This window comes from Coffea arabica, chromosome 4e (genome assembly GCF_036785885.1).
Source record: "Coffea arabica cultivar ET-39 chromosome 4e, Coffea Arabica ET-39 HiFi, whole genome shotgun sequence".
NCBI lineage: Eukaryota > Viridiplantae > Streptophyta > Magnoliopsida > Gentianales > Rubiaceae > Coffea > Coffea arabica.
Window position 1 is genome coordinate 660,125 of NC_092317.1, and position 12,165 is coordinate 672,289.

The window sequence follows — 12,165 nt, forward strand, 5'->3', positions numbered from 1 at the left end:
CAGCCGCACAGTGGCAGGCACATAGAAAAGGAGCTTTCAATTCCGGGGATTGGGCAACAAGTCAAGAGCGAGGGAGCGAAAGCGAAAGACGGCCTCTCTCTCTCTCTCTCTCGGTTTCGGGGGAGCAATTGAACCTTCCTGGCTACGTTCGTTGTACCATACTGCCTGTACGCTCTCTCTCTCTCTCTCACAAAAACACACAAAGTCATAAGCTTCAAATTCCATAAATTTGGTCAGAGACAAAACCAAATTTACCAGCAGTTCAGCTCAGCGGCACATTGCTTCTTTTTTATTTTTTTTCTCTTTTATTTTCTTTGGCAATGCGGAGATTCGTAGCCGACAAAACCAGAAATCTCGTCAGGAGAGCTTCCACTTGTTCCCCTACTTGCCCCGTATCCCCCCGTCCTCATCACCCTCCTTCCCTTCTTTCTCAACCTACATCACCACCTTTTTCCTCCTCTTCTCCTTCCCATCCTTCGTCTATTACTAGTCCCCTGCGTTTCTTGACCGCCGCTGCTCTCCATCCCCTCTCTTTCCCTGCTTCTCCTAACTCCATGGCTTCCAATTATTCAACCACCCCTGTTACTCTTCAATCCGTCAATCCAAAGGTATCCTTCTTTCACCTTCCCCCCCCCCCCTTTTTGGCATTTATTTTCTGATTTCCCTTGTTACTTTTTTGCTATTCTTCGCTATTTCATTGCTTCTGCAAACTGTATAGTACTACCTTTTATTTCTTTGTTCTGAATCTGTTTTACCCATTTCTCGTTTAAAATAACTCGTCACACTTTTGACTTTCGACTTTCGTTGGAATTTGTATTTCGGGCCTCGTTTTGAGATGCTTGATCATGTATCCTTTTCAAATTGGCTGTGGGTCCGACTTAATGCTCTTTGTGTGTTTTATTCTGGATCACTTTTTCCGGCAATTGTATTTTTGAATGAATGTATAAAAACGGAGATGAAATAGTGGACTATTAAGTGGTAGTTTGATCTCTCCTGACTCTCAATCCATGTGCCTATTTGATCTGTGCTCACTTTGAATTAACAATACGTTATCTCCTGTAAGTGACTTGGGTACGGCTGAGCCCACTCCATTTGGTCATCAATAGCTTGTGAGCAACCCGGGTTTAGCTTATCTGGTTTTGTCTTGGATTTACAAGTTTATTGATCTTTTGGAGAGGAAGACGAAAAGGTTATTTCTTATTACCTTTAGAGCATCTTGCTGATCTCGTAACTAGACTTTCAATGTTAATTTTCCCAGGTCTTGAAATGCGAGTATGCTGTACGTGGAGAGATTGTGACCTTGGCCCAGGTAATTTACTTAATGCCTTAATACGTTGGCTATTCATCTGTGGAGTCGGATCCTAGTTTAGGATACAAGTGAAAACCGTCCATATCATTACCAATCGAAGGAAAACAGAGATGGGAAGTTATAAAATGTTGTTTCCTCCAGTGTCAATGACTGAATGAATGCTCTGAATGTGATTAACTCCCAAATCTGATACTTGTCATTTCTGAGGAGGCCTTACAGAATGCTTAATTTTGCAGAAGTTGGAGCAGGATTTAAAGCAGAATCCTGATTCTCATCCTTTTGATGAGGTACAGAATTTTCCTCTCTTCAAAGCCAACTTAGGAATGCGTACTGGCAAGCCTTTTGATCATCTACACCACCTTTTATAATGATTCATTACCAAATAGAGATAAGCTTTACTATGTTAAAGATTCAAAATTGCATTTTCTTTGGACATGGCTAATAAGCGAGTCTTTCTCAACGTTCTTTTGGTTTTTGCTGGTGGTGTCTGCATCTTAACAAGAAAATGATTAATTAATACCAGAATAAAATTTTGAAATTATGATTGCTTGTCCATTAAAAATTTGGCAGATAATTTACTGCAACATCGGGAATCCTCAATCTTTGGGCCAGCAACCTATCACTTTTTTCAGGGAGGTATGATGTATCTTCTTGTATAGATCATGGTAACATTTTTTTTCAGCATTTGTAGTGATCATCATCTCTATATTAGGTACTTGCTTTATGTGACCATCCAGCCATTTTGGACAGAAGTGAGACACAAGGTTTATTCAGGTAAGGAAAGGGTGTATGATCTTAAGCTTTTATGAGAATTGGAATGTTTAGCTTTCTTGTATCCAGACAAGCTCAAACATAATAGTTTTTTTTTTAGCAATAATTGATATTTGCCTCTTTCATCGCTTCTGCAGTGCTGATGCTATAGAGCGAGCCTTCCAGATCTTGGATCAAATTCCTGGAAGAGCAACTGGTGCATATAGTCATAGTCAGGTAAAAACATTCATCTTGAGTTTACATTAAGTTGAACCTGTATTGTAACTAATTTCAGATGTAGCATTCCCCTTAAACCAGGGCATTAAAGGGTTACGCGAGACCATTGCTGCTGGGATTGCAGAGCGTGATGGATTTCCTGCTGACCCAAATGATATCTTTCTGACAGATGGTGCGAGCCCTGCTGTGAGTACTGACATACTTTTCTTCATCATTTTCTGGATATTTCATATTCTAGTTTTTCTCACTCCCTACCTTCTCCTATTCTTTTAGGTTCATATGATGATGCAGTTACTGATAAGGTCGGAGAAGGATGGAATTCTTTGTCCTATTCCCCAGTACCCTCTTTATTCTGCTTCAATTGCCCTCCATGGTGGTACTCTTGTATGTTCTATTTCCATATTACAAGAAATTCTTCAATCCAATTAAGTTGTGATTAGATGTAATGGTATTTACTGAGAGGTTGCAGGCTATATAAATAAGTACACTTCTGGGAGTGCAACTGGGCAGTTACTCAACACTATATTCAAGAACTGTTAGTCGAATGTTGATTACCATCAACGTGGGTTCTGATGCAAAATTCTTAATTAATTCCAGGTTCCTTATTATCTTGATGAAGCAACTGGGTGGGGACTGGAAATCTCTGAGCTTAAGAAACAGTTGGAAACTGCCAAGTCCAACGGTGTTTGCGTTAGGGCTTTAGTTGTGATAAATCCTGGCAATCCAACAGGGCAGGTGAGCACTGACATGATATTTGCACCTCATGGTGCAAGAAATAGTTTTCCATTTTTGTTATTGGATATTGGAATTTAGTTTTTCTGTTTTTCCTTGTTCAGTTGCTTAAAAATTGGTTTAAGATATGAATTCATTGGTCCAATTTTGAGCATTTTGTGTAAAGGTTCTTGCTGAGGACAACCAGTGTGAAATTGTGGAGTTCTGCAAGAATGAAGGACTTGTTCTTCTGGCGGATGAGGTGACTAGAATGCTAAACTTGTCTACTATTAGATTTGTTGGGTGCTCAAGTTTCTGTGTAGGATATGATAAATTTTCTGGAGCTCTGTTGAAGTATGGTTCTTTGAATATTATCTTAACAGAATATAGAATGCTGGACCTTTGTGCTGTTGAATCTCTCACTCTATCAAGCTTATTACCACGGTTCCTCATTAACGTATCCAAAATCTACAGGTATACCAGGAAAACATTTACGTTCCTGACAAGCAGTTTCACTCATTTAAGAAAGTTTCCCGGTCTATGGGGTATGGTGAGAAAAATATCTCCTTGGTATCTTTTCAGTCTGTTTCTAAAGGTAAACTTTCCTATCTACCACTTAATTATGTGCTCTATGCCTTTATAATGGTTTCAAATGGTTTTTTGGCAATATTTATTGTTTGACAGCTTTTCGTTTTTCTGCTTCCCTGTCTCTCTCTCTCTCTCTCTCTCTCTCTTTAATGTGCAATACATTCAGGGTACTATGGAGAGTGCGGAAAGAGAGGAGGTTACATGGAAGTCACTGGTTTTAGTCCTGAGATAAGGGAACAGATATACAAAGTGGCTTCTGTGAATCTTTGTTCTAACATCTCTGGGCAGATTCTAGCCAGCCTTGTGATGAACCCTCCAAAGGTCAATAGCATTCTTTTAGTTGTGTTACTTTTCTTTTTCTTGACCTTAAATTCAGTGTAATACTGTAAGCTTTAATGCGAGAACTTGGATGAATTTAACTGAATATCAGATTCTCCGGACAGAACAATCACAACTGAGATAGAGCACTTTAATTAAACAATATAGATCCCCTAGATAGATGAGACTTCGATAGAGTAACACTATAAGTTTCTCCTCTAATTCAAGTTTCATAAGCCTGAACTGGCATGTTACAAATTAATCAAAATTTCATTTCTTCTGTTAATAGCTTTAAACGTAATCCTTCAGCAATTTTTATCGCACACTAGAGACTGTTATACTGCTCTGTATCTGTAGTGATGTGATGTCATTAGACATAAATAGCATGGGAGAATTGAATTCCTATTTAATAGAATTGATTGTGTTTTCTGTAATCATGCTCCATTTGGCAAATGCTGTGAAGGAAATTTTGTTGATATTGCAGGTGGGAGATGAATCATACGAGTCCTATACAGGAGAGAAGGATGGAATACTCTCATCCTTAGCAAAGCGTGCAAAGGTTAGTTGGAATCAACAAGTTCTCATCCAATGATTTGAAGGACATAAAGATGGAAGGCATCACATAGATAACTTTAGATGATGTTGTGTTGTCAATTCCAGAAAGGGATAGGGATGGAGCTTCCTCAAATGTTTCCCGTAGTGATGCAAAATGGCATAACTCAATGAGTTTTTTCTTCAGTTTTGTTAGAAGAAATATTATCAAATCATTAATTATCTTGATTCATCCCATATTATTGAGCTTCTTTCTTCTTTTTATCCAACATCAGACTCTTGAAGATGCATTGAACAGTTTAGAAGGCGTCACATGCAACAGAGCTGAAGGAGCAATGTATCTTTTCCCCCGTATAGACCTGCCACATAAAGCAATAAAAGCAGCAGAAGCAGCAAAAACAGCCCCGGATGCTTTTTATGCTCGTCGCCTCCTTGATGCAACAGGAGTTGTCGTCGTTCCTGGGTCTGGTTTTGGTCAGGTAAGCTGTTGATGAGATGAATTAAGTAGCTGCACTTTGTGGGTTGCATATGAATGTTTTGGGGTTCATTCTCAACTTTTGAGCTGCAATTTTCACATAGTCTGGGTATTTAAAAATTTTAAGCATTTGCTGTCAAGCTCTGCTAGGATGAAAGTCAAGTTAATGTAGTAAAATAATATGGTGCTCCTTGACACTCGACTAGCTCGAGTTTCATGGATGCATTGGCTTTAGCTCACAATACGTACCTGAGTTGCTCAAACTTTAGCTGCTAAGCACCATGCTTGTGAGAACATATGCACATGCAGACACTTGAATTGAAAAACGAATGACGGAAATTGCATTTTAATGCTTATGTAGTTAATTCCTTGATAGGTTAAAGGCCAATGTAGTTTCTTAAAACTGTACCACCAGGTACCTGTTTGGTAGTAATTGACTTTGTTGTATTAATGACTGATTTTGATTTACTAAATACGACTGATTTTTGGGAAATTTGGATTACCTATAGTCCATTTGATTCCTTTGCAATGAGTTGCCGGAGCAAAACTACGGAGATTTCTTAATTAATCTTTTGTGTGCGGATACTACTGTATTCTGAGTCTCTTGAAGTCCTTTGAACACGTGATCAAGAAAAGCTTTGTTACCATTTGATTTATGTTCATGATGCATTTATCGTGGAAACTACTTCCCATTTCTACGTGCTTATTACTATTTCTTTTTCTTTACTATTTTGAGTTGCTTGTCCTTGTATGGTTCTAATTTCTGTATTGTTGTTTCAAAGGTACCTGGGACTTGGCATTTTAGGTGTACCATATTACCTCAAGAAGATAAGATACCAGCTATAGTCTCTCGTCTCACAGAATTCCATAAAAAATTCATGGATGAATTTCGTGATTGAGGAACCATTCAGCGCATTTCATCTCATCTCTGCAAGCAAATCTCAAATGAGGTGAAGCTTGTAAAGTCATCATTGTGAATGTTACAATCGCTCTCCTCAATCTTTTTCAAGGGGATATTGTACGTTTCCCAAACTATAGAGGGCATTTTTGCCAGGCGGTGTTTTTCTTTCTCTGAACAATTTATAGGATGATGGCATGATGGCATTAATGCATGGCATTCAGTGTCGAATGTTTCGTTTACGTACAAGAGGTTTTTCATAAACTGTTACTGCTTTGCTTTGGAAACTCGTGATACTGCTTTGAGGCGAGATGAATGATGCGAAGCTCAACGTTGTAATTTCAGGTTCAGAAGATGTAATGTCTAATAGAACCGTATCGAGTGATATTCTAATCGAACTCTTTTGATCGTGCTGGTTTTCTTTAACCACATAATTTAACAGCTTTAGATGTGGCAGGAAGCTTGACGGTTCCACCGGTTCCGACTCGCGATAACAGAAGCGAAGGTCGTGCCATCCATCGTGCTAATCCTAGTTCCCTGGCTATAGCTTATATCGTACCACGGCAGCTCTTCTACTGTAGCTACTGACATTGCTGCTGTTCACTCTTAAAAGGTCCCTAAAGAAATTTCAGCCTAAACCTTTTGGTAAACTCTTCTAACAACATTATTCCTCTCAAATCCTCAGCAATCTGGCAAAAGCTCACTTGGATCTCAGTAAACTAAATACTGGTGACAGGGGATCTGCAATATTTATCGTCAGTCTCGTTAGTAGCAACCGGGTAATTAGAAACTTAGTCATTTTCTTGGTTGCTAACTTACTAATAATGAGATTGCTACTAGTTTTGCACTTTCGGAATTGCTCTCAAATTAGCATTCTCACTCGGTTACGAGTGTGTGAACATTTTCGGAATTCACCAGTAACGTTGCTGCTGGTTACCTGGCTTTGGTTTCTTTCTTCTGCCATCCAAGCAAAATATTAGAAATTGAATTTTATCATTAGTATTACAACTAGGGACTTTTCTGCTTTTTCACAAGTTATCAGTAACTTGCCTTGTTCGGATCCTCCAGACTACCGTACGGCGTTTTGACATCCAGCCTGCTATGCTAACGGTTCCCGTATCTTGGCCGATTTGATTTAACATTATGTCGAGAGTGCAGATCAGCCTTGTATCTTGGCTGATTTGATTTAACATATTATTGTACTAGCAGATGACTGATATAAGAGTCCAGATCAAGGCTACTTTGATAGTTCAAGAAGAAAAGAAGAAACTTTAACGAAAGGTTGTCGCGTTTCAAAGAACAAAAGTGCGAGCTTGTGACACGTAAAATCCTCCCATTACCCTTCATTTCCCTGCTTGAAAACTCAGACGAGTGATGTACAAATCCTCTCCCTCCAAATTCTTTATTTACACCCTTTTCCTTCAACCCAAATGCACCGTGACGGTTAAAACAAGCTCCCTGAGTATTAGCATATGATACAAAAGAAAATATTCTTTCACTACATTTTCTGTCTATTCTAAAAATAAAATGTCATGCAAAATAATAATAATAATAATAATAATAATAAAGCCCCTCAACGAGCGTACCAATATTTTTGTATAGAAACCATGAAAACCAAAGAGGACATGTACGAATATAGTAACCAGGAATTCCAAGAGATACAAATCATGGAAATGGTTTGGGCCATTAGACTGACTGGTAAGGCATAACACACACTCAAGCAGCAGTTTCTGATTGAGGCCATGTAAAAGAGGACCATTAGAAAAAAAATACTAATCCAATAACATCATCACATGTGAAATGCAAGCACTAAAGAACTGCAAAACAACCAAGAAACTGCTTGAAGTGGCTCCCTTCTCATAGGCGGGTAATGACAGCCTCAACCTCAGCTGGGGTGTAGAGATGGTAGGTTGGTGCAACCTTTGCAATGTCAACATTATTAGGGGTCACCTGACATCATAAAGCCCCAACTGATTGCAAGTTTTGGAAAAGTGCAACAGAAAGTATGGCATGACTTGCAGAAGAATCATCAAGAGTTTTACCTTTTCTTCCATAACTTGCTTGAGTATGGAAAGCGCAATAGTTTCAGCTTCTTGGAGAGTCAGGTCCTGCATGGAGAGCCAAAAGTAAGGCAAACAACCCATCTTTCCTTTTCAATGCGCTCTATTTTGGCATGAAAATACTTTGTTGTGCTTCTTATTGAAGCCAAAACTGAATTGACAGCTTTTCACGGTAAGCATAAGTGGACAGACACAACCACACACAAAAATAACACACAGCTGAGCACAGTGTAGGAGGCCCTCAACAACTACCTTCACGGAAAAAAAATGGAAAACAGCAAAAAGCAACTGTAATAAAATCATGAGAAACTAAACTGGTTTAAAGAGAATATATGTACCTTGTTATATTGCTCTTGCAAGGAGCTGTCAGCACCTTCAGAACCAGAACCAATAGCCTTTGCATTGCACTGCCAGAAGGTGCCCGATGGATCTGTGTAATACCTATAAACATACCTTTGGTTAATTTCAACCATTACGAAAACAACAGAACACAGGTTTTATGAAAGGGATAAATTTCTTTCCCTCGTGATGGCAGCTGGTTGAAAAAAAGATTAAAAGACCTACACCAGAAAAGCAAAGCAACTGCTGTTCCTTTGTCTGCATGTGTGTGTGTGTGAGAGAGAGAGAGAGTGTGTGTGTGTGCACGTGCATGCGTGCATGAGTCACAGCATCAAGGATTAGTGAAGGTCAAAAAAAGATCAGCTCAACAGCTTGGCTCAAAAATTATAGGCGACACAAAAAACAAATCTAACAGGAACTAAGATAACAAGAAGAGAAACTAAACATCTGCTTGTGAAGATAGCTCAATAAATATCTGCATAAGCAGCAGACAAATGGCACAGTAGAACTAATGGCATCGGCTCTGCAGATTTTACAATTCAGAAAAATTCTTAAGCTCCACTAGCAGAACAAAACTAGGATAAGTACTAAGGGGCAAAATATAAAAACAAAAGAGTATGCAGGATAACTGATCCATGCCTGATCATAGTTAAAAGAGAACGAAGCCCAAGATCAACTAGGAAGCTCACTTAGAGCCAACAACATTTATCCCTGAATAGATAATTAACTTAGATATCTTCCTCGCTGATGTAAGTTCTAATCAAAATAAAACAAGGTCTAGCAACACTAAATTACTTACTACAACTATATGAACAGAAGTTCATCTCAAGCAAGTAGCAACCAGTTCTACGTAAATAAAAGTAACTATAAGTCACGATGTTCCAAAAGGTCCAGTCAATAAGAGAAAGTGACCAAGTGAAGACACCATCAGGCATATACTTTGACAAATCAGCTCTATATGGAAAGCATAAATTTTGGCAGAGATCAAATTGCAAGCAAATGCCCTAAACCCCAGAGAATACTAGTATTGACCACAAGAGACTGAATGAGAAACAGAGACTGTCAGGACATAAGCAACAAAAATACTCTAAAATAGGCTAGATCTGTCCACCCATTTTGTGGAAGAAAACGAAATCAAATATGAAGCAACTATTTTTTTTTTTTTTTTTGTTAGTAAGAAATAACAAATACTTACAAGCTGGGACCATTTTCATCATGACCAGCAATGAGAAGAGATACACCGAAAGGTCTAGACTGCATGAAAATGAGCAAAATCATGTGTCACAAAACAGTACAAAAATAAGGTATTAATAAATCATACCCCTCATAGAATATAAAGTAGTAGCACAAACAATAGCAGCACAGGAAGCAAAGAACCTAAAATAGCAAATTAACTAACATTAACTTTTGCTTAATTCAATGATAAACTGTCCAATAGCAGCTCAGGGTCTGGAAGCAAATGCAGAAGTAGAAAGATGAAAAAGGCTCATAAAACCTTGTTCAACACCTTGATAACTTCCCCCTTCCAACATACCAACTCCTGGGGCAACACGTGTATTCCTATCGTTCAAGGAGGTTCTCAAAAACAAGATACTCAAAAGTACCAAAAAGAATTAGAAAAGGACAAGGAGTAGCATCTCTCTAATATCACAAATCAATTTACTACTTAAAACATATGTTAGCTTGAGGTCGAAAGCATGCTTTGATACACACCTCCCCAACTAGTTATGCAATTGTCCATCCTACAGTGTCTTCTACATGTGAGTGCATAGACTTGAAAAGAAAATTTATTCATGAAGTGAGTGAACGTTCTTTAGCTACCTCAGAGAACAAATACAATAAAATAAATAGCTTAAACAGAAAATGGATGTGCGCTAGGAACAAAAAGATATTGTGGATGATAAAACAACAACCAGGAATATGTTTCAAAACAAAACTACTACCAACACTTCCAAGCAGATAGTAAATGCATAGAAGGTTGGAGTCAAATTTGATGAGGCCTTCAGGTAGGTAAATGTGAACAAACAAAATTAGAAGTTAATACACAAAAGGAAGATGCTAACCATAGATTCTTCATCCCCCTCACCAAATCGCAGGGCTAGATCACACAGAGCTTGAGTAGTCGATTCAACAGTCATTGGCTCACCATACGAGAACCTATGATTCTACCGGGAAAAAAAATACAAGATTAAACACCCAGTAACTAGTCAATAAAAAACAAGAATAGAAATTTAGTCAAGATAGCTGAAGAAAACTGAGTACCTGTGTTTCAACTCGAGCATGTTCAACCAGAGTTCGAGCATCAGCAATTAATCCACTCATTGCACAACCAATATGCTCATCTATCTCCATAATTTTCTCCACGCTGCTAGGCTCCTATAGGAGTACCAGACATGCGAAGAATTCAGTAGCATGAACTTCTGTTGCAGCAAGCTACTATCACAAAATTCAAAGACTCTTGAACAAATAGATGTATGGAAAAATCTGGTACACTCGTAAACCTTTCTTCTTGTTTATAAAGTAAGCTGTTTTTTTTCTTTTTATTTTAGATAACATTATGGCCCAAAAAATTTACAAAAAAATAGTAAATGGATTATATTGGAAATTGAGGAGTACACAGTAGTAAATAAACTAATCACAGTGCAGACCAGGAGTGGAGAGGTAATACGCTTCTCAACGGCTAGAACAACCCCTTCTTTAGTCTTCAACCCAATTGCAGTTGACCCCAGCTGTCAAATAGTAACAGCAACAGTAATCAAGATCCTGTAAATTTCTTAATTCCAAACCAAAAAGAATAAAATGTACGAACTAACACATATCCATATAATCAACCGAGCTAGAATCCTCTGTATAGAGGACTTAATCAATAAGAAAACAGCCTTACTTTGATAGCTTCAATGGCATATTCAACTTGAAACAATCGACCTTCCGGAGAAAATGTGTTGACTCCTCTGTCGTACTCAGTCCTTTTTTTTCGTTTTTTTGTTTTTGGGGTGGGGAAGAAAAGAGAAAATTCTCAGACAGATCGTAGGGACGATGAACAAAACAATACAAACTTAATTAAGTTGAGATAACGAAATACGGCTAAAAAGAAAAACCCTAAATAAAACCTCCAAGGGAAAAAAAAGAAAAAGAAAGAAGGATTAGCTAACCTGGTGAGGAACATTGTCGGATGCAATTAATTAGTAGCTTCGACTCAAAAAAGCAAAAAATTACAGCTGCAAACTGAAGACCTGCACGAAGAGCTGGGAGAATTTTATTAAATTAGGAGAAAAATATAAAATTGAGAGTACAACCTAAAAAAATGACAGCTTTAATCTTGATAAACTAGCAAAAGAATTGGCTGGAAAAATATCAGATCAACAAATAGAATTAGATCTAACTTTAAGAAAAGAACGAAACACAGACCCTGGGACTTTGGGGTGGTTTTCTGAATGGTCCTCTCTCTCAATCTCACAAGCTACATAGAACTCTCTCTCTCTCTGTTTGCCCTTCTTGCCAAGCAAGGCAGCAGACCCGACCCGACCCCCACATGCGGATCTTGTTCCTTTTGGGTGTCGCATTTGTTGGGCCGTAATTTGCTTCCCTGTGAATACGATAATTTCTAAATACATAAAGGCCCACCAATTTGTTGACAGCGGATCTGGGGGAGGCCCAAGTAAATGATTTACTACCCCACTTTCTTCTTCGGATTTCAGGAAGCCTTGTGAGTATCCATCCTTTTGTTCTTGGGCCCCTTTTCTAAAAGCCAGAGACAGAGACGGGAAAACTTTCACCAACCACATCAAAATTCCGCGTTCCTCCTAAACTTTAAGTACAATTGTTGTCAAAATCCCCAAAAACTAGCTCAATACTAGTTAAGTTAGCAGCAACTAAGATTAAGCAATAATAACAAGGAAAGGGTTCCAATTATTGGTTGTGTTTGGAT

General features: G+C 38.3%; 2 protein-coding genes across 6 annotated transcripts; one reads left to right on the top strand and one right to left on the bottom strand.

Moving 5' to 3' along the window:
* The first annotated feature begins 25 nt into the window (after positions 1–25).
* Positions 26–6,246, top strand: LOC113742652 (alanine aminotransferase 2-like). Of its 3 annotated transcripts, XM_027270540.2 has the most exons (15): positions 29–608; positions 1,259–1,309; positions 1,546–1,596; positions 1,880–1,945; positions 2,022–2,083; positions 2,218–2,296; positions 2,378–2,482; positions 2,570–2,680; positions 2,894–3,031; positions 3,195–3,269; positions 3,482–3,602; positions 3,762–3,916; positions 4,398–4,472; positions 4,741–4,944; positions 5,723–6,246. In XM_027270540.2, the coding sequence occupies exons 1-15, from the start codon at positions 321–323 to the stop codon at positions 5,837–5,839; spliced, it is 1,698 nt and encodes a 565-aa protein (XP_027126341.2). In that variant the 5' UTR covers positions 29–320; the 3' UTR covers positions 5,840–6,246. The 3 variants fall into 3 exon arrangements, with proteins under 3 accessions (XP_071902997.1, XP_071902996.1, XP_027126341.2); XM_072046896.1 differs by lacking the exon at positions 5,723–6,246 and having other exon boundaries at positions 26–608; positions 4,574–4,784; XM_072046895.1 differs by lacking the exon at positions 1,880–1,945 and having other exon boundaries at positions 27–608.
* Positions 6,247–7,396: 1,150 nt separating this feature from the next.
* LOC113742832 (proteasome subunit alpha type-5) lies at positions 7,397–11,790 on the bottom strand. 3 transcript variants are annotated; one of them, XM_072046897.1, is made up of 10 exons: positions 11,646–11,790; positions 11,390–11,470; positions 11,122–11,203; positions 10,886–10,966; positions 10,500–10,613; positions 10,301–10,402; positions 9,433–9,491; positions 8,237–8,339; positions 7,881–7,946; positions 7,397–7,808 (listed from the first exon to the last, which is right to left on the bottom strand). In XM_072046897.1, the coding sequence occupies exons 2-10, from the start codon at positions 11,401–11,403 to the stop codon at positions 7,785–7,787; spliced, it is 645 nt and encodes a 214-aa protein (XP_071902998.1). In that variant the 5' UTR covers positions 11,404–11,470; positions 11,646–11,790; the 3' UTR covers positions 7,397–7,784. The 3 variants fall into 3 exon arrangements, with proteins under 3 accessions (XP_071902998.1, XP_027126631.1, XP_027126632.1); XM_027270830.2 differs by having other exon boundaries at positions 7,397–7,788; positions 11,646–11,788; XM_027270831.2 differs by having other exon boundaries at positions 7,397–7,788; positions 11,390–11,482; positions 11,646–11,784.
* Positions 11,791–12,165: the final 375 nt, after the last annotated feature.